The 22043-nt window shown below is 41.4% G+C and overlaps 2 protein-coding genes across 27 annotated transcripts in view; one reads left to right on the forward strand and one right to left on the reverse strand.

Annotated features, from left to right (window-relative positions):
- BTBD10 (BTB domain containing 10) overlaps positions 1 to 8036 on the forward strand; it is a 77230-nt gene extending 69194 nt beyond the window's left edge. For all 11 annotated transcript variants that reach the window (XM_054437422.2, XM_054437423.2, XM_054437426.2 and 8 more), the window contains one exon: positions 6917 to 8036. In XM_054437422.2, the coding sequence (XP_054293397.2) occupies positions 6917 to 7227 (311 nt within the window). In that variant the 3' untranslated portion in view covers positions 7228 to 8036. The remainder of the gene's footprint in view (positions 1 to 6916) is intronic.
- Positions 8037 to 8800: 764 nt separating this feature from the next.
- The window catches only part of BMAL1 (basic helix-loop-helix ARNT like 1), a 109350-nt gene continuing 96107 nt past the window's right edge, over positions 8801 to 22043 (reverse strand). For 10 of the 16 annotated variants that reach the window (XM_054437403.2, XM_054437404.2, XM_054437402.2 and 7 more), the window contains 7 exons: positions 21917 to 22023; positions 20347 to 20497; positions 19381 to 19469; positions 17669 to 17792; positions 14854 to 14947; positions 10276 to 10378; positions 8801 to 9471 (listed from right to left, as the gene is read on the reverse strand). In XM_054437403.2, the coding sequence (XP_054293378.1) occupies positions 9311 to 9471; positions 10276 to 10378; positions 14854 to 14947; positions 17669 to 17792; positions 19381 to 19469; positions 20347 to 20497; positions 21917 to 22023 (829 nt within the window). In that variant the 3' untranslated portion in view covers positions 8801 to 9310. The remainder of the gene's footprint in view (positions 9472 to 10275; positions 10379 to 14853; positions 14948 to 17668; positions 17793 to 19380; positions 19470 to 20346; positions 20498 to 21916; positions 22024 to 22043) is intronic. The other 6 variants (XM_063671145.1, XM_054437412.2, XM_054437401.2 and 3 more) reach the window with 1 other exon arrangement.

Genomic DNA, 22043 nt, shown 5'->3' on the forward strand with positions numbered 1-22043 from the left:
CCAAAAAAGAGCCCACATTGCCAAGTCAATCCTAAGCCAAAAGAATAAAGCTGGAGACATCACACTACCTCACTTCAAACTATACTACAAGGCTACAGTAACCAAAACAGCATGGTACTGGTACCAAAACAGAGATATAGACCAATGGAACAGAACAGAGCCCTCAGAAATAATGCCGCTTATCTACAACTATCTGATCTTTGACAAACCTGAGAAAAACAAGCAATGGGGAAAGGATTCCCTATTTAATAAATGGTGCTGGGAAAACTGGCTAGCCATATGTAGAAAGCTGAAACTGGATCCCTTCCTTACACCTTATACAAAAATTAATTCAAGATGGATTAAAGACTTACATGTTAGACCTAAAACCATAAAAACCCTAGAAGAAAACCTAGGCATTACCATTCAGGACATAGGCATGGGCAAGGACTTCATGTCTAAAACACCAAAAGCAATGGCAACAAAAGCCAAAATTGACAAATGGGATCTGATTAAACTAAAGAGCTTCTGCACAGCAAAAGAAACCACCATCAGACTGAACAGGCAACCTACAGAATGGGAGAAAATTTTTGCAATCTACTCATCTGACAAAGGGCTAATATCCAGAATCTACAATGAACTCAAACAAATTTACAAGAAAAAAACAACCCCATCAAAAAGTGAGCAAAGGATATGAACAGAACACTTCTCAAAAGAAGACATTTATGCAGCCAAAAAACACATGAAAAAATGCTCATCATCACTGGCCATCAGAGAAATGCAAATCAAAACCACAATGAGATACCATCTCACACCAGTTAGAATGGCAATCATTAAAAAGTCAGGAAACAACAGGTGCTGGAGAGGATGTGGAGAAATAGGAACACTTTTACACTGTTGGTGGGACTGTAAACTAGTTCAACCATTGTGGCAGTTGGTGTGGCGATTCCTCAGGGATCTAGAACTAGAAATACCATTTGACCCAGCCATCCCATTACTGGGTATATACCCAAAGGATTATAAATCATGCTGCTATAAAGACACTTGCACACGTATGTTTATTGTGGCACTATTCACAATAGCAAAGACTTGGAACCAACCCAAATGTCCAACAGTGATAGACTGGATTAAGAAAAGTGGCACATATACACCATGGAATACTATGCAGCCATAAAATTGATGAGTTCATGTCCTTTGTAGGGACGTGGATGAAGCTGGAAACCATCATTCTCAGCAAACTATTGCAAGGACAAAAACCAAACACCACATGTTCTCACTCATAGGTGGGAATTGAACAATGAGAACACATGGACACAGGAAGGGGAACATCACACACAGGGGACTGTTGTGGGGTGGGGGGAGGGGGGAGGGATAGCACTGGGAGATATACCTAATGCTAAATGACGAGTTAATGGTTGCAGGACACCAACATGGCACATGTATAAATATGTAACAAACCTGCACGTTGTGCACATGTACCCTAAAACTTAAAGTATAATAACAATAAAAAAAAAAAAAAAAAGAACTACCTGAAAGTGGGTCATTTATGAAGAAGCAAAGAGGTTTATTTGGTGCACAGTTCTGCAGGCTTAACAGGAAGCATGACTGGGAGGCCTCAGAAAAGTTAACAATCATGGCAGAAGGCAAAGAGGAAGCAAGGACCTTCTTCACATGGTGGCAGGAGAGAGTGAAGGAACTGCCCATACTTTTAAGCCGTCAGATCTCATGAGAATTCACTATCACAAGAACAGCATGGTAGAAACTGCCGGCATGATTCAAACACCTCCCACCAGGCCCCTCTCCTGACACATTGGGATTACAGTTTTAATGAGATTTGGGTGGGAGCACAGAGCCAAACCATATCTGTGAGTGACAACCTGATCTCTCCATTATAAGATTAAGATGTTCCTTTGTGTGTTATTTTGACACTAAGAGTATGTTCAGCTCCCTGCTAATCATTACCTAAAGATTTTAAATACTAGTTGATAATTTTTGCCTGAATTTGTAATTTCATTAAGGATTGCAAAATGATAATTTTCTAATTTATCATTCCTTTTACATTTATCAGCTGGTATTTTGTAAAACAGAGCTTTCCTCTACCTAATGAGGTTATTTGGTTAGCTATCATTATCTCTGTTTTTAAGAGAAAGAAGCTAAAGCTTAAAAGGTTGAATACTTATTAAAGTTTTTTTGGGAATAAATAGCAGAGCCATGTCTTGAATCCAAGTCTCTGTGATTTGAGTCTGTGAGTGGTTTTGAAATATTATTTCAAGTGGAAATTTTAAAAATTTAAAATTTAAAATTAAAAAAATTTCCACTTAAATAGCCAATATTATTTGCCTGTGTACTACACATCTGTGATATTGGGCTTGACTTTGGCAGGATGGTAACTAACCAGGCTCTTCTGTTCTTTTTTTCAATAACTGCTTCTATGTACTGAAGCACTGTTTTCTTTCTCCACTAATATGTACACCAATAGCTGTATTTTCTTATCAAGTCTATTACTTTTACCTCTTGAAAAAATAAGTAGAATAGTCATAACCCCAGCAGAAGTGTTGAGACTTTCCTGGGATTAAAGAAAAAAAATTGAGATTTCCAATTTAGCCCTTTTGTTACTATCCTCCCCCACCATTTCTATGCCCCTGCCATACCAATCCCAAGTCCCTTAAAAAAAGTTTATGAGAATATTAAATGTGCTGACTTTTATGGGAGCTAGATTGGGTTGGTGTATAAGAGACATGAGGAGGACCGGAGAGAACTTGGATATGTGAGAAAAGATGAAATGTAAGGCTGGAAGTATTCAAAAAATAATTTTAGCTCTGTGGTCCCATATTCATATTGAGAGATTGCTATAGTCAGGCCTACCTAAGACCTCTTCTGCTTACTTTTAAGCAGGCTTTTTGGGTTTATTGGTGTTGTTAAACACAAATGTGTCGTGGGAAAGCACAAATAATTCTTATCTAAATCATTCTCCACACCACAATTCCACCGAAAGGCACTCCTTTGGGGTTTTTCATTTTGTTTGTTTCACTTATCCTTTAATGGAACAACATCTCTCAACCTCCTAGGGTTGGGTTCTTAAGGCAGTTTAGGACTACTGCTACCCCATCTAGCAGACCATATTGGATGTGGCCTTAACTCCCATCATTAGTCCTTGTCCTGAACTCAGTAGAAAGCTCTCTTCTGTCAGAGTAATTGGCTGAGACTTAGAACAGAACCTGAAGTTTAAGACAACGAACTCTAAAATAATTGTGGAATTACAGTTCCTGTGGAATATAGGAAATGCGAGACAAAGTAATGAGGTCTTTAATTGGATGGGATTGTGAATTATTCTACCCTCTGCATCCTGGGCAGGAATGGCAAGACAGTAGTAGGACTGGCTCTTATCACTGAAAGTTCACCTATATACAGAACCTCTTATTTCCCAATTCCATGTTTCTGGAACTGCATACAAAATTTTGTTCTCTGCAAGATTTAAACAAATTACTAAGCTTAAAAAAAAATCTTAGCTTCTCTTTTAATAAAGAGTATAATTTACTCTTTATTAAAGAGTAGAATTTACTCATGGCTCTCCTCCATTTGATCATAATCTGTCTTCTAATGTTACCGCCAGCTATTTCCCAGTACACTTTCTGCTCCAGTCATACATGTGTTAGGGTCTCCTAAACCATCTTCTGTGTTCCTGCCTCTGTAGCTTACCTGATGCCATTCTCTCCTTAGAATGATATTCTCTCTGCCTACCTTGCGCTCCCCTTGTTTCTGCCCATCCCAGTCTTGCTCATCCTCATCCATTAAGATTAAGGAAGGCATTCAAGAAGCTTTTTCTATTTTAGTCCATTAGAATCTCATTCATCTTCTGAATTCTTTACGCTTCCACTATTGCTTTAACACTTTCTCTTGTGTACGTATATTTGCTGTTTGGAATATTCTTTGACTTTATGAACAATTTAATGACTCTCAATAGACCATAAACACCTTTAAGGTAGTGCTCTGGCATTACAATTTTGTGATGCAGTAGCTGCTAAACCATTAACTGTTGACTGAATAGGTTGGTAAATCTGCAAGTCAGGGGCAGGCTTGCCCTATCTGTCTGTCGATCTATCTATCGATCTATCTGTCTATCAGACAGGGTCTCGCTCTGTCACCAGGCTGGAATGCGGTGGCGCAACCTCAGCTCACTGCAGAGTCCGCCTCCTGGGTTCAAGTGATTCTCCTGTCTCAGCCTCCCGAGTAGCTGGGACTACAGGCCCATGCCACCACACCCAGCTAATTTTTGTATTTTTAGTAGAGATGGGGTTTCACCATGTTGGCCAGGATGGACTCGATCTCTCGACCTCATGATCCGCCTGCCTTGGCCTCCCAAAGGGCTGATTTTACTTTATTTTTAAAGGAAAAAATGTTCTAAGTAAGATGGATATTGGAAGAGGTTATTACTTGTAACTGGCATATCCTGGTAGTTCATTCACTCTTTGTTCAAATATTTGTTTAGCACCTGCAGTGTATCAGGTACTATGCTAGGCACTGAGGATACACCAACAAAGACACTGGCTTTGCCATATAGGAACTCATTATTTAGGTCAGAGAGTCAGACATACAAAAAGGTAATTACAGTTTAGTTCTGTTAAGTATTGTTAACATATGGGAGTGCTATGGAGCATAAGAAGTGAATGATTAACTGTGTGGAGAATCTTAATGTTTTTGCCAGGGATAAAAGAAGGTGGAGCGCAGGGGTCAGGAGGCTGAGAGGGAAGAGGCAGCAGAACAATTTGTGTAAAAGCATGTTTGGGGAAAGCTTAATATGGCAGGTGTATTTAAGAACTCTAGAGTTAGAGTGTAGCATGATAGTAGATGACAGTAAGTAGATATGGAACCAGGTTGTAAAAAAAAACCTTGTATAATATTCTAAGGAGTACAGACCTTCCCATTAAGCACGAGGAAACCATTGGTAGTTTTTAAGCAAGGATTGTAATATGATCACATTTGTCTAGAGTGGTGATTTTGTGTGGAGGACAGAATACAAGGAGATGGGAATTTTAAAGTCTTTCTAATAGTCCAGGAGGAATCAAGGACAAGGGAATGGAGATGGAGACCTTTCTGATTTCTGGTGCTGCCTTCAGAGGTAATTGACCAAAAGTATGAAATAAAGACATTCTACAGGTTTTTAGATTTTCAGTTTTGTTCACCTGCTGCACCTATCTCACCCCCACCACATACACACATACTCCACACATGGCTATTTGTACTAGCTACCAACGATGCCTACATACATTCCCTTATGCAGTAATCATTAATTGATCCCCTACTATGTGAGACCATTCTATTTTTTCTGATTCTAGTTAACTATGGTCTAACTTTGGCCTATGGGCCAAAATCAGCCCATTGCCTCTTTTTTACAAAGTTTTATTGAAACATACACATGTGGCTGGGCACAGTGGCTCACACCTGTAATCCCAGCACTTTGGGAAGCCGAGGATCACTGGAGGTCAGGAGTTTGAGATCAGCCTGGCCAACATAGTGAAACCCCATCTCTACCAACAATACAAAAATTAGCCAGGTGTGGTGGCAGGTGCCTGTAATCCCAACTACTCGAGAGGCTGAGGCAGGAGAATCTCTTGAACCCGGAAGACAGAAGTTGCAGTGAGCCGAGATAGCACCACTGCATTCCAGCCTGGGTGACAGAGACTCCATCTCCAAAGAAAAAAAAAAAAAAGAAAAAGAAAAGCATACACATGCTCATTCATTTACGTATTCTCTGTGGCTGATTTCACTTTACAGTGTGGCAGAGTGAAAAGTAGTTCTAGTAGAAACCCATGTGGCCTACAAGCCTGAAGTATTTACTCGACCTTTACAGAAAATGTTTGCCAATCCCTGGTCCAAACTAGTTAATTCTTACTAGAAGAAAGGAGGGAAGGGGTCTGTAATAGTTTCTTAAGGACAGTTGATCTTCGGAGAAGTGGCCTTACTAGTAAATAACTAATTTTTTTTTCAAATCTAGGGTTGTCCTTACTTTTAAGTGACTATGTTCCAAAAGAGGAAGGTAGTATTAGGTACTATTAATCAGGGAACGCTGCTTTGGGAATGTGACTGTAAATTGAATGCTTGGTTGTTGGGAGTAGTAATGTTAAAATGATATGGGAGGTTAAAATGTTGGCCTTGCTGATCTAGATGCAGAAGTATTTAGAACCACCTGGAGAGCTGTACAGCTTTTTCATTTAACAAAAAGAAAAGAAAAAACTCAGCAATATAAAGACGAGATGTAGGTTTAAGGAAACTAGAAGGCTAATGTGGCATAAATTCCAGGCCTGTAGGCCAAGTAATCCTGTGACGAGAATATAAGGATACATAGCTAGAGCCCGGCGTGGTGGCTCGTGCCTGTAATCCCAGCAATTTGGGAGGCTGAGGCAGATCACTTGAGGTCAGGAGTTCGAGACCAGCCTGGGCAACGTGGTGAAACCCCCCCCCCTTTACTAAAAACACAAAAATTAGCCGGGCATGGTGGCACATGCCTGTAATCCCCGCTAGTCTGGAGACTGAGGCGGGAGAATTGCTTGAACCTGGGAGGCAGAGGTTGCAGTAAACCAAGATCGCACCATGGCCCTCCAGCCTGGGTGACAAAGTGAGACTCCATGTCAAAAAAAAAAAAAAAGATACATAGCTAGAGACCAAGATCTGCTCCAACATACTCCTACTTTAAGAATGTTTTTTTTGATGGTTGGTATATTGAGTAATTGAAAGAATGATAGAAGATTTTATGAATTACATCAGTAGGGTTTTCATGTCTGGCTCATGAACTGATAAGTAGGTGGATGTAATATTGTTTTCACTTCTTTGTTTTAAATTTCTGTTTCTTTAGGCTCTATAGCAGAAAAGCTTTCTAAGGCAAAATTGGGTGAGAGGTCTGTGTGTGTCTCCTCAGTTTTTAAAATCTTTCTTTCAGGTTATCCTACCTACAAAGAAAAAGTAAAGAAAAGGCCTGGAGGCCGCCCAGAAGTGATCTACAACTATGTCCAAAGACCCTTTATTCGAATGTCCTGGGAGAAAGAAGAAGGAAAGAGTCGGCATGTAGACTTTCAGTGTGTAAAGAGTAAATCTATCACCAATCTTGCAGCAGCTGCAGCAGACATTCCCCAGGACCAGCTGGTAGTCATGCACCCAACTCCACAAGTGGATGAGCTGGATATTCTCCCTATCCATCCCCCTTCTGGCAACAGTGACCTCGATCCTGATGCACAGAATCCAATGCTGTGATGCTGATTTTCCTTGAAACCATAGCATGCTACTCTTCACAGTGACGTTGTACTCTCCTCATTCTGCACTGCAAGGCCACTCTTCTTCATTGTGAGATGCACATAACAATGTTTAGGATATTGCAGTGTAGGCTTTTTTAAAGACCAAAGGTAGCTGAATGGTTTTTTTTAAAATGAGTACAACTCTAGCATTTTGAAGTTCCAGTTATATAAATGTATTTGTTTACCAGTAGGTTTGTGAAATTGGTTCTTTGTATGGGGGATGGTCCTTTTTCACACATCTAGGTCTTTTCAGAAGTGGTGGAAATTGGCAGCTGGGGTACTTTCAGTTTGGACTGATATTCATCACACCTCAGATAAAATGCAGAGTATTATATAGTTGCACTTTATAAATGGTGGTTAAATGGAAATGTTCAAGCCATTGTATAGTTGTGATGCACAATATAATTTAAGTGCTTCTGTCAAAGTATTCCTCCAGTAAAATTTGTATAGTTTGCTGCCCTTGATGAGCAAAAAGTATTTATCTTGGGCTTATCTGAATGATCAGGATGAGATTTAATGCCCATATCTTATCAGTTCACTTATCTCCAGGGCCGTTTCACCCTTCAGAGTGAGTCACATGCAGGGAGTGTGAATGTCAGAGGTGGTTTATTATCCAGTCTGCCTTACCCTTAATCTGTTCACAGATATTTATTTACTAATGCTTTTTTTCTTAAGAGTTATGGGATAGGAAAATGAAGTGTTTGCTCTTCATTTACTAAATGATTGTAAACTTGAGTTTTTCATCAAAATAAAATTCCATTGTTTTAATGTTTCTGACCAAATTTATAACCACGTTGACCAGATTTTTAGTCTCATAATTTCCCATCTCGCTGGTATCAGTATTATTAGAAATAGTAGCTCAAGGAACTTTAACTTACTTAAATGTGTGATGAGGCATTTAAATTCCCTAATTATAAAATATAAAAATATACTATAAATCAAAACAATATTAGAGCTGAAAAGACTATTTTCTAGTCCAACTTGATATGAAGGGCAAAATGACTTTACTAGGTCATATAGTCACCCTAAGTTTCAGAGCCAGTTTCTCATACTAGTTCAGTACTTTTTCCATTATACCATGCTACTTTGCTTAGCAAATTATTTATGCAAATGCTATTCTAAATATTCTGTGGTCCAATTCAAGAAGGAATCAAATATTTAGATGCCTTAGGACTGGGGTCACTTACTATATAACTGAAGTAGTATTAGAGAGGTGCAGCATTAGAGAAGCCAATTTGTTAAATATAATCTTGAATTTATAATTTCAGAGGATTCGATGTTTGTGTAAAAGCAGTAACATCTTTGTTCTCACATAAATTAAAATTGCAACAATTTAGAAATGAACTATTTTAACACCACAGCTAAGCTGGTAGCATGGGGAAATTATGCAAGCCCAGAATCGTTATGAAGGCCAGAAAAGCACCACAAATGCTACTGGCGTAGGTCGTCCTTGAACATCCACTGTAGAAACTCATAATCCAGCCCTGCAATACGTAGGATTTGTTTTCTAATTATTTGAAATGTGAACAGTATTTATAGAACAAGGGAAACATTTATTAAAAATATTTAACTGTCTAGTACATTATACTTTAACCCATATTTATAGTAAAGGATTCTTACAAGGAAGAATAAACGGCTTTATGATACAATTAGTATAAGAAATATCCACATGGGGGACTTCTTTGTAGTGTAAAAACACCATACATCTGAAATGACCATTTGCATATAAAAGCTACCAATGATGCTTCTGTGCACAATGATTAAAAAATTCAACACAAACAGAATCCAAAATATACAATTAATGCAAGCTATCCACAGCTAGCCCAATAATCAATGATGAGGAAACACTGGAGCAGGCTTAGTTCCACTTTGTCTGAAGTTACATATAGTAAGATTGACTTGTATCAATGGCTCTGAGATGGCTTTTATGAAGTTAGTACATAAAAGCTATTCTCTCCTTATCCAGTAAGCTTCACAGACTGTAAAACTCCACCAGTAATGCACTTTGATGCTATAGCTGTTGCCAAAGCAACATGTAGTGTTTACAGCGGCCATGGCAAGTCACTAAAGTCAACAGGGCCACCCAGTCCAGCATCTGCTTCCAAGAGGCTCATGATGACAGCCATTGCTGCCTCATCATTACTGGGACTACTTGATCCTTGGTCGTTGTCAATCATGTCTATACCTATGTGGGGGTTCTCACCTGTGGGAGGAGATAAAGACTGGTCAGTGATTTCTTTTTTAAAGCATCTTCAGATTAAGTAAGCAATTCCTAAGCACACTTTTAATAAGAAAGTTACATTTAATGGTAGAGTGAGATGCTGCTTTTTGGACTGCATGGCTGTCTTTTTTTATATTGCTGTTTTTCAGAGGAAAGAACCAATTTTTAAAAAATACATAAGAAATAAGTGGGGTTACGCTGTGAAGAGACACAGCTCTAAGGAATCAAATGATCATTTTAGAAATAAGTACAAAGTGCTTAAAATTTAGTAAATGTTAAAAATATTTGAGTTGAGCTTATTTTAATAATCTGATATAACCAGTTAAGAGGAGTTACAAAAAGAAAGGCAAATAGGAAGGCAGAGTTTAGGAAAAAAACAGATCTAGAAAGACAAGTGGAGAAAAAGATGGATGTGATGGGAAAAGCAAAACTCTTTTCACTTAATGACTTTTAATACCTTCTGATATGCTTACTTCACCCTTCTAGGCATTATCTCTGAACCTTCATTAGCCTTCTCTCTGAAGAGATTATGCCCCACATGGGAGAAAGCCTATGTCTAGGTAGCTGTAGCCTCCTCTTGAGTTCCAGGCACAAACTTGGACCTCCACCAAAACTCAAATACTGAAGTCAACTTTTTAGAGATTTAAACAAATTTTAAACTTTTATTCTGTTCCTGTCAAATTTATCTAGATTAGCTTGTTTCATACAGTTCAGTTCTTAAAATTGACTTTATGTAAGAGGTTTTGCAATCTCATTGCAATGGAAATGAATAATAATGCCACTTACCAAGAATAGAAGAACTATCAGAATATGGATAACCTGGGTTCTCCTGAGCCTGGCCTGATAGTAGGCCACTGGAAGGAATGTCTGGAGTCCCTCCATTTAAAATCTACAAACAAAAGGAGGGAAGTGTGAAGTTTGAATCAGTATTATGAGCAATGCCAAAAGGAAAATAAAGCATGTTGGAAATGCATGGGGTGGGGTGGGGAGAAGCTTCAAATGGCTTCAGTTTTCTATTGGATGATTTCACACAAGGAACTGTTAGACAGACATGGTCAGAGTAAGAAAAAACCTTTCCCCCAAACTATTCTTTTCTCTTCATTTTAGTGAGCCCACAGAGGCAACTTAAAGGCTGAATAAAATCCCAAGAGCATTCAACTGCCTGGAATCATGATGCCCACATATTTCTTTAGGACCAATGCCTAAACTTCAATGAGCCCAGCTAGACATTTCCCCTATAAAGGAATAAAACATCTTATAGTGACAGATATTTCTGAAGAAGAAAAAGTGGAGTTAACAAGCTGTGAAGAGACACAGCTCTAAGGATTCAAATGAAGAAAACACTTAAAAGTAAATCCCTTATACTACAGGTGCCAACTTCAGTAACCTGTGGTTTAAGTTCTTAAGACAGGTTACTGGGGAGGATTATTACTACTACTCAGTAAGAGAACTCTGTCTGAAAATCTCCCCCACTCACCGCAGCTGCCTTCCCCTGGCTGAGTCTCAAAGAAGAGCATTCTTTGAGACCTATCTGGATATACATGAGGAAACAGTTTAGTAGCTGCTGCTTTCAGGAGCAGCAGTGATTTCAGGCCTTGCCAGTAGGTGGCATTATAACTTACTTTATTTCCACAGCAACGTTTTGGTCTAGGGACCCTTTTACACTCTTAAAAAAATTATTGAGGACTCCAAAGAACTTTTGCTTATGTAGGCTGTATTTATCAATATTTACTGTATTTGAAATTAAAACTAATAGATTTCTTAAATGTAATAAACCCGCTACATGTTAACATAAATAATGAATAGTATTTTAATGAAAAATAACTATTTTCCAAAACAATAACAAAAAATTACCGAGCAGAGTATTATTTTACATTTTTGCAAATCTAATAATTAAGTCTGGCTTAATAATTTTCAACTGGATTCTCATATATGTTTTTCCATTCAGTCTATTTAGATACGTCTTGTGATTCAAGTATATGAAGGAAATCCAACCTCCCACAGATAAGTAGTTGGAAAAGGGAGGCATATTTTAATAGACTTTTCAAATAATTGTATTCTTTTTTGATACCACTTCAAAACTTGACACGTAGAAGTTTCTTAAAGGTGAGTTGCAACGTGGAATCTGAAACCATATCAATGAATGTTTTGTACTTTTTATATCTTGGCACTTAGGATGAATCTTTTACCCTTACATGATTTTGAAATACCTTGCATTGTTTAGTTACAAAATATTGGTTCACTGAGTTATGCAGATCTTCTATATATTGACACATTTCATTATACAGCATCAAAATATCACCATTGTTAATACTCCCTATGTCATCAACATTTTTTAAGTTTTAGGAAGATCTCAAGGTCAAAGTAACAGATACAAGTTTTCTAGAAATTCCAATTTTTGCTTGAAAGCTCATATTTTATCATTGGCAACAAATGTTGTCAGTCATTTTCCTTGAAGTGACAGGTTCACTTCATTCATTTCCAAAAAAATGTATTCTAAATACCCAAAACCGAATGACCATATATAATAAAAATGGTGTTCAGTGAAAATAGCAGCTAGTTCAACTCACAACTTAATCACACAAGTAGTTTTTGAGACAAACATCATACTTTGGTATGCAGCACAAGTTCTTTGTGTGTACTTCTCGTTTTGTCACAGAGCATTAAAAAGATGTGTGCTTTAGAATTTTATAAAAGTAATGATGGACATTTTCCCTCCCTCCCTCCCTTCCTTTCCTCCTTCCCTCCTTCCTTCCCTCCTTGACAGGGTCTCACTCTGGTTGCCTAGGCTGGAGTACAGTGGCACAATCTCAGCTCACTGCAGCCTCAACCTCCTGGGCTCAGGTGATTCTCCCACCTCAGTCCCCCGAGTAGCTGGGATTACAGGTACACCCATCACACCTGGATAATTTTTTGTATTTTTTAGTAGAGATGGGATTTATCTATGTTGCCCAGACTTGCCTGGAACTGTTGGACTCAAGCAGTTTGCCTGCCTTAGCTTCCCAGAGTGCTGAGATTACGGGGGTGAGCCACTGCACCTAGCCATGATGGACAATCTTAAATGAAACTGGCTTTACACTGTTTTTTTACTGTGAGTGTGTGGTGGTGAAGAATACAATGACTACTAGTATAGTTTGGTGCCACTTGTCTGATTTTTGTAAAATGCCAGCAGTTTTACCCAACAGTGCTTTTAGCATGAATAGTGCACATTATCAATACAGTGAAAAAATTAAGGTTTTAATGTTATCAAGAAAATAGCTTTAACCTTGCAGACCCTTAAAAGGATCTTGTGCCCCCTCTTTCTGGAAAAAGACTGCAGATGACATTTATAGAACTGCTGCTTTATCTGAATTTTCCTTAGTGCTTCTGGATGTCTGTACTCTCCTGCGACCTACGGAGGCTCACTTAGGCTTCCTTTTTAGCTTGATCCTGACTGAAACAACTGCAGGCTAAATGGTTCATTTTTGGACCTTCCAAATTTGAAAGTGACTGGAAAGGGCTGGGTATGGTGCACCATTTAATACTGCTGTCAGTTTTAACTGTCTTGTTTAAGCTGCTTTTCTCATAAGTCCTGCTGCCCAGGACTCATCTCGTGAGAACACATCCAAATTTCTTCTCACAGATCCATTTTATAATCCATTCTTCCCAAAGAAAAGGGAGAATTTTCTTAAGTGCCTCAAAAATAGCTGGGGCTTTATGATGCAGAGCACAGCTTTTGATTTCTGGTAGTTGTTGATGTGAAAAGAATTGGAAGCCATGAGCCCAGGATTGTAGTTTGGGGGCCATACTTATAAAACGAACGCTGAGGAGCCTGGATCTTGTCACTATAATGTTGTGAAGGTGAGATGAGACAATGTATATGAAAGTTCTTTGAGTAATATTTAAGCCTATACTGGACTGATAACCTTTCAAAACCAAGAAGTAGAATCCTTGGTAATACCAGGAGTCAAGTCAAGTGCCTAAAAGTTAACTTGAGAAGCAGAGACTGGAAGACCACCCTAAGAAGATGGTGGATCCAATATGCAGGAAGGACCTGGAGGTATAACAGAAGAACAGCTAAGAAGACAGCTGGCAAGCAGTGTGTGTATTGTGGGCAGGGGGGCGGGGGGCACGGGACACCAAGCCCAGACTTCATCTGTCAGTGGTATTTTGGGCCAAGCACTTTCACATATATTATCTCACAATAGGACCTCATGTGCAAAGATGCTGGCTACCCTAGCCAGTATTAGCTCCATTATAAAGAAAACTAGGGCTTGAAAGTTGTACAAGTTCACATAACTAGCACATGGCAAGGCCAAGCTTTGAACCCAGGTCTTTCTTACTTTGTAGTCTTACCCATTAATTTGTTGACTTTCAACCTTTTTTGGGGGAGTAAAACCCTTTTTCAAATAGAAATGTTTGCAGAAGATTCCTATATAAAAAAGAAGTATTGCTGCCCTTGTAGAAGCCGGATTTCTGCCCTTACCCTCTCTCCTTAGCAACTATCCCCATGCCCATCCCACCTGGTAACACCACAGCTCTTGGTAACCTGAACAAACCTCCGGGGAGCTCAGTTTTGAAAATCCTTGCCCTGCTTTTGATGGTTTGTGCCCTACGAGTCCTGCCTATGGAAATTCCTAATATTCTCTTTCTCTGTCTGTTTTAGGAGATGGGGAAGGAAGCCATCGTGTCCAAAATGATGCCCTTTAAACTGTCCTAAGCTCTACTGACATCAGGCAGTATAAACAGATTTATGATTTACGATTAACATGGGCCTAGGCTTATAAGTTCTCTGGCAAAGATGAAAACAAATGACTGGTTCCTAAACCTATTTATAGTGTAGTCTTATAGCAAGCTCTTCATGAGGGCTGGTGATTGATCCACTGCTTGGATCCAATGCTGTCACACCACAGGAACCCCCAGGCAGCAGATCCCCAAGTATTCTGCAGCTATAAAGCATGGCTTGATTTCCAAAACACTGCTGGTGGCATTGCTGTTTCCATTGCCTGCCCTGGACACTAATATTTTCTCCCTTGAAAACTCCTGGCAGAGAATGAGAAACTTTTCTATGTGAGGTACTCAATAATCTTTCCCTCATGGAAACTCTTGAATTGCTCCCTCAATTAAATGAACTGACAGTTCCCCATTTCTTATTCTTTCTCCCTTCTTCCACTCACATGGAAGAAAGCCTCTGAGGATGTCAGCAAGCCTCCCTAGCCCTATCAGTATGCTTTGTATCCAGCCTCACACAGATGCATTTACTTCAAGGAGGAAGTAGTCCAACTTGTTTCAGCAATCGCAGTTGGAATTCCATACTCCCACCCCCAACATTTCAGATCTTGGGCAAGAGGCTCTCTAGCTCAGGCTAAGAGTCATCAGTCTTACCTTCTTGCCTCCTGGAGAAGAGGCATCAGGGGGAGGCGTACTCGTGATGTTCAATGGGCTGGAGCCACAGCTAGAAGGCGATGACCCTCTTATCCTGTCAGAAAAGAGAATTACACTGCCTTTTCTTTTTTCAGTGGAGTGTGTGTGTTTTGTTAAGGGGTAAAGGTGAGAAAGGGGATGAAGATCTAGATTAGGGTTTGGCAAGCTTTTTCTGTAAGGGCCAGATAGTAGGCTGTCTAGGCCATATGGTGTCTGTCACAAATGCTCAACTCTGCCTCTGCAGCTTGAAAGCAGCCACAGACATGAATCGGTGTGGCTGTGTTCCAATAAAACTTTATTTACAAAAACAGGTGACAAGCTGGATTTGTTCTACAGGCACCTGATCTAGAATGCAGTCCCTAGAGTCAAGCATCTCACTGACAAAGCCCTTGGACTGGAGTTTGCATTCAGTTGGTGAATTTCAAGTAAGTGGCCAGTTTTATTTCCTCACAGAATCCAGGTGAACTGGAGGAGAACTTCTAAGATCAACCTCCATCTTTGATCCACAGAAAACAATTTGTCCCCTTCTCCACAAACACTGTTTAGCTAGTGAATACTCTTAGGACATGGAGGGCACCAGGGTCTAAAAGGTAGCCTCGTAGTAGTAGTGACAGTAAAAGCAGCCTTCAAAGGCAGTGGTTGATGAAAAATGGGTCCAGGCCTTTCTTATTTAGCATATCTCTCAGAAGATTTATAGAAGGGAAGACTTAGAACTGTAAATCCACCTAAATACTTGTCAGGCTGAAGGACCTCAGGAAAGAATCCATCACTTGGCATTGCAGCTACAGTTTGGGGAGAGTGTGATGGCAGTTGTGTAACCACAGGGCTGTCAGCTCCTACATGGATGAATGCAGCTTTTGGGTGACCCAGAGACCACTCCTCCACCACCTAGAAGTCTTTTGGTTCTTATACTGCCTAGTTCTCTAGATTTGTGAGTGAACAAGTTTTCTTTCTGGATTATAAGCTTCTTAACGGCAGTTTATAACTACGTATCATGTATTCTCAGCATGCACAAAAGCTGCTAATTGCTTATGGAAAAGTTGCTGAGTGTCCCCCACCTTTCTCTACTTATGTCTATGAAACCACTATTTTCCCAGGTTTCTCATCTTGGAATTGCTGTTTCATCATTCTTGATTTCATCTTCAAACGCTAGACCTTAGATGATTGATTTCTCTTTTGGCAGTGTCATCTCTGTAGGATAAGGCCTCATTCCTGAGTTATCAAATATGTCCATCTTCATCTCTCCCTATTCCAATGCAACTTCCACAAAGCGTAACACAAGACTTTGGATGCTTGTTCAGCATCCTACAGCAAATGGGGTCTTACAGGTTTCTTCCAGTCCAAACTGCACAGTATCATTTCTTGGGTTTCTTAATCACCCATCATAGCTCTGTGTCTCCTTCCTACACAAAGCCTGCTCAGTTAGGTAGCTTGTTTCTTGACCCTGAATTTGCCACTCACATGCCCACTCAAGAATATCCCTGGCTTTTCTAGAGGGAACATCCACTCTCATTGCAAACCCTGGCTAAGGCCAAGTTCAAATCTTTCCTCCTTTGCTTGCTTTGGCCCATGCACTCTCCCTTTTTCCTGTTATCATAAAGAAAATAGACTTATAAAAGATTTTAAAAGTCTTGAGGTCAAGGACTGTTTGATACTGTTCTTGGATGGTCTCAAGCAAAATATAGGGTATGCAAATGCAAAGTATGCAGTTTGAACCTGATTACACTGCACACTACCCTCGTATCTCCTTCCTGATGCAGAGGTCACACCCACTAATCCTGTGGGGTTGGAAAAGAGCTGTGTTACCTATAGGGGGATAACAGCCCCTTTATGGCCAATTGGAAAACAGGCCAGCCTCTAATTCTCCTGAGAGAATCCAGTGGCAGCAGTGTTTCCTTTTCTTATTATTATGTTACATTAAGTTGCGTTCTGAAGAATCTGGCTACCACCTTCTCTATTCCCCAAATTTGGACAGACTTATGATAACTGCTTCCCTCTCAATGACTGCTCTTAAAGACAGATTTAATTAATTTTTAAGCACTCACTATATGTCAGGCTGTGTTCCTGGAACTTTCCTGAGTGCCCTTACAATCCTAACACAATTCTTGGGAAATGATGCTTTCTTTTTATGGTTTAAGTCAACAGAGAGCAAGAGGTTAAGTAAGTCTCAGCATAGCCAGGTAGAGAGAGAGGCCCAGGACTCAAATCCAGGTGGACTGCTTCTAAGCTCCTTCTCTTCCATATGGAAAGGAAGTCTCTCCCAAGACAGCTAGTAATAACTAGCTGATCTGCTTGGTCTCTAGTACTAATCCTGGGCAGCTCTTTGAAAAAAAGTGAATGTTTTGTTAAGGTCCAGATCACTCTGATAGTTCACAGCCCTACTCCTGCATTCCTATAAAGTAAAGGTACATCCATCTGCACTGGGAAGCTCCTTGAGCCATAAGAAAGTTAAGTCTTCTCAAGAATTCTCTTTAGCTCTGGGCTATTTTGGTTTAGCTTCTTTATTTAAGGCAGGATTTCTTAATCTAGGCACTACTGACATTTTGGATTGGATAATTCTTTGTTGGGTGGGGAGGGGGGACCTGTCCTGTTTACTGTAGGATGTTTAACAAGCAGCATCCCTGGTCTCTATCCACAGGATGTTTAAGTAGCAACTTCCCACCCAGTTGTGAAGACCAAAAATGTCTCCTGACATTGCAAAATATCGCCTAGGGGAAAAAATTTCCCTGTGTTGGGAACCACTGGTTTAACAGAGGAACTAGAAGGTGTTACTTGCCTGTGGATTTCCATGATTTCCTCAGCAATCATTCGGCCTATTTTTCCTGCCCCAGCCCGGGTTCCCCCTGGAATCCCTGGAACAGTGGGGTGGGTCCTCTTTGGGCCACCTACAACAAAGGAATCTGAGAGTAGGAAAGGGGAAAACTGAGGAAGAAATACTATTATGTATTAAAGTAAAACCAGTTTATCCCATGATCCACTTGCAGTTCAACATCAGAGTTGTGCCTTGAGGGACTTTAGGGCTACAGCTTGTCAGGAAAAGGCATTCCAGTAGGGAAGGGCTCAAGTTTCCTTCTAGGATCTGAGGCCAGTTTTTTCCCTTCATGCAGCATCTAATTCTTTCCCTTCATGCACTGAAAAAAACGTTTATTGAAGACCACTGTATGTGCCAGGGTTACAGAGACAAGTCCCTGCCCTCAAGGAGCTCACAGTTTAGCAGGGAAACCAACAAGATGAACAATGGCTAAAGCAAAATGTTGTAAGTTAGGCAAGCACGAAGCAACCAACTCATCTGGGGCCAGGTGCAGCTTCTGGAGCAAGTTAACCCCAAGCTGAGTCTTGAGAGATGAATATGAATTAGCTTGGCAGAGAGGTAAGGAGGAGAAAGCATTCCAGGCATAGCAACCAACACGTGCAGGAGCACTGAGGCAGGTTAAAACTTGGGAGACTCCTCCAAGGAATTCATCATGAATGATGATGAGAGCATGAGAGATGAAACTGGGGCAGCAGGTACCAATCCGATCATGAGGGGCCTCTTGGATGCTGTACTAACGAATTTGGACAGTTTCCACAAGGGAATGAGGAGTACCAAAGGACAATACACAGAAAAGGCAGAAATGAGAACTGGGTTATTAGAAAGTCCACGGCAGGGAGAATGAACTACACTGGAGGATGGGGTGGGGAGAGGGGGACTAGAGTTGCGAAGTGATTTGCAGTGATCCAGGCAGCAGATGAGGAGGGTGAAATAGCAATAGTGGTGACGAAGTTTAAGAGATAGAAGGTTCAGGACTCCGTGTTTAGATATAATGGGGGAGAGACAGCAGCCAGGTTTCTGGCTTAAACAACCAATCAGGTAGGGGAGTGCAGAAAATCAGCTTGGGATATTCTGAATTTCAGGTGCCTCTGAGACTCCAGGTGGTTCTGTCTATGAGGCATTTGGAGAGACAGATCTGGAGCTCGGGAGAGAAACTGGGCCTGGAGATGTGGATATGGGAGTCATCGATGGGGGCTGCAGCCATGCATGTGGGGATGGTCCCAGGAAGGATGAGTCCAGTGTGGACAGCAGGGGCAGGGCCAAGGCTAAGCCTGAGAAGGGAGCCCAGTGGGTATGGTAAACACCCCGGTGCCAAAAGACACCTTCCTGCCAACCACAGGAGCCAGTGACAGTCACGAAAGAGCACTTCACATCATGGCCACTAGCCAACAGAGGAGGAAAGCACAAGAGGAGTAGGGAGTTTGCGAGCTCAAGGGCTTCCAGGGGCCAGCAGCTTTGGGAAGTGCAGCAGTGAGCTCCTAGTATTCTGGCTCAACAGAAAAAGTGACATGACAGTGTCCTCGGCATTCATGGGGAAATCCGCACATCATCCCCTCGTGGCCTCCCTTGTTCCACAGAATATGAATGGAGGGGACCCTGAATACTTTAGGGGAGGATATTTGACCACAAGCACCTTCTCACAGGCAAGCCCCAGGGCCCCAGCAGCACATAGTTACCTTCTCCAGAGGGCAGCATGCTGTCCATGCTGTGAGGGGATGCTGTGAGCTGTGGGAAGGTTGGGTCCCCGCCTTCCAGGACGTTGGCTCTGTGAACATCCCAGCAATAAGGAAACGTGAGTCAGGCCTGCTCAGAACTGTGCACCTTTCAACTTGGCCAAGGTGTCCGGTGTCCACTCTGGACCTGGACAGGCCAGAAAATGAAGTGTCTGTCTGAGTGGGTAAACAGGTCTCACTGTTTGATAATATAATGGATAGCATCCTGGCCTTTGGCCCCACTGCCTGCCTGGGCCTTCCTAATATGTGTGGGACACAGTTCAGCAGAGGTGGTGGCTGCAGTAACCTACTGCCATCACTACAGCACCTCCTCTTGCCAGCCTGCAGTGCACCTAGCCCAAGCCCCTCACACAGCTCTAACCATAGGTGGGGTTTTGGACACTATGGGGAAGGAAAAGTGGGGAGCAGGCCTGGCCGAAGACAGGCTCCTTCACCTCCCTCTGCTCATCTAGCAGGTAGCAGCCTTTTGAGATGGCATTCCAGCTGCCAGTGCTTGGGCCCCCTGCCTGACAGGTATGGAGACCTCCCCATCCCTCAGCCAAGGCCAGTGTGAGCTACTGCCTGAATGAGCCTTTCATAGATTGTCAACCCCTTCCTCCACAGCAGCACAAGTGGATGCCTAGGGTGCAGGGCCTGTGGAATTCAAAGGTTAGCTGCTTTATCTGGAAGGAAATATTGCTATTTCCTGGAGCAGTTTCATAAGTCAGGGCCTGCATGGTACAAGTACTGAAGCTTGTCCTTTGTTAACAATCCTTTCTAGCTTCTGCCAGTCCTGAGGCTTCACAGGTATTAGCAAGATGGCATTAAAGGATGTGATACTGGATGTTGCCTGCACCCCATTTCCCAGATAAGGAGCCCTAGGCATCTCTTTGAAGCAAGGGGAGCTTCAGATATAGCAAAAGTACTTACAAAACAACAGTGTTAGTTGAGACAATATATTCTACTTCCTTGGTCCAAGGGTTCATGAAACTGAACCATCGACTCCGTAGTGTGATAAAAGAACCATCTTTGATTTTAAATTTATAGCAATTAGTTGTAATTTTTTCTCTCGTCTGTAAAACTGAAAATGTAAAGAAAACATGGACATTGTTGTTTTCTCAGACCAAAGTATTAAACAGGACATCCAATACAAAATATTAAAGGTACTTGAGCTCCAACGACATTGCTCTTTAGTAAGCCAAGGAAACTCCAGTGGTCAACACTCAGGAAATAGGTTGTTTCTGAGGGTCTAACTCAGAGCCTTTCAATTCATTTGTGAAGCTGTCACAATTTTCCATAGTCTGTAAAATTAAGGCTCTAGAGAATTACTGACTGCATGTTATACATCTAACTGGAATCAGCTCTAACATGACCACCAGCAAATGAGAAGGCACTGTCCAAAATGTCATGCTTTATCCCAATCACAAAGCCCAAGGGCAATATAGAACTTATCTCATTTCTAAGAACATCCAGATCAACAGAGGCCACTTACCTATTCAACCTCATTCTTTCATGTAACAAACATGTAATGAGCCCTTCTCATGTGCCAGGCACTGGAGATACAAGAGGAGACAGGCTATGACTCCTGCCCTCGAGAAGAGTAGTGAGGGAAGGCTATACAGGGGAGAAGAGATCAGAGCCTTGAGGGATGAACACAAGTTTGCCAAGAGAAGGAGGGAAGGAAGAACCCAGCAGTGCCTGAGGAGCAGCAGGGTCTGGTGGGAGAGGGGCCAGTGAGGTCAGTGTGCCTGGAGCACAGGCCTCTGCAGGCAGGGATGGGGACTGAAACTGAGGAGGTGGGCTGGGGCCAGAAGGTGGGAGGTCTCACATTTGAATGCCTGTCAAAAGCATTTGGGCTTGAGTCTAAAAGCAGGAGGTTTTTAAGCAGGCTGATGTTATCAGGCTCAATCTATCTGGGGATAAATGGGATAACTATGGAAGAGGAACTGGGGGTGAGAGGGATCAGGGAAACCCTGAGAAGTCTATCACAGGTCTCTAGGTAGGCACAAGGGCCTGAACCAGGGAGATGGCAGTAGAGGTGGTAAAAAGTAGACTTTTGGAAATGCATGTCTGAGGTGAATGAACAGGATCTGGTGGAGACACAGTGAAAGAAGGGGTCAGTGTTGGTCTCTCTCAGGAGGCTGCACATGAAGCCACAGCATTAGTCAAGACAGAAAATACAGGAGGTAGTGCAGGCTTGAATGGAAAAGAGAATCAGATCAGTCTGGGCCATACTAAATCTTTACAGGGTCTGGGAAAACCCTCTGAACAAGAGATGTCTTTCAGAAACTGCCATGCAGTCAGCACAGGGCAACTACAAGGGAGATAAACAGTGCCTGCAGGCATCAGCTTCCTCTTCACACAGATGTTCTGACCTGAAGAGTCCTAGGCTGGCTGACTCTACATCCTCAGTGGACAGATTTCCCTGGAAGGTCATGTGGACTAGTCTAGAAGCAAGGGGACACTTTAAACTTAAGATCTTTCATACATCCTAGCTTACCTTGCCTATGACATTCTGCAAGATGTCCTATGTCATCTTGGTGAAAATATTCATAACACGATGTGCCTAGAAGTTCTTGTGGTAAATATGCCAAAATAGCTGTTGCCCTAAAAGGGAATAAAGGAAT

Source organism: Pongo pygmaeus, chromosome 9 (genome assembly GCF_028885625.2).
Source record: "Pongo pygmaeus isolate AG05252 chromosome 9, NHGRI_mPonPyg2-v2.0_pri, whole genome shotgun sequence".
NCBI lineage: Eukaryota > Metazoa > Chordata > Mammalia > Primates > Hominidae > Pongo > Pongo pygmaeus.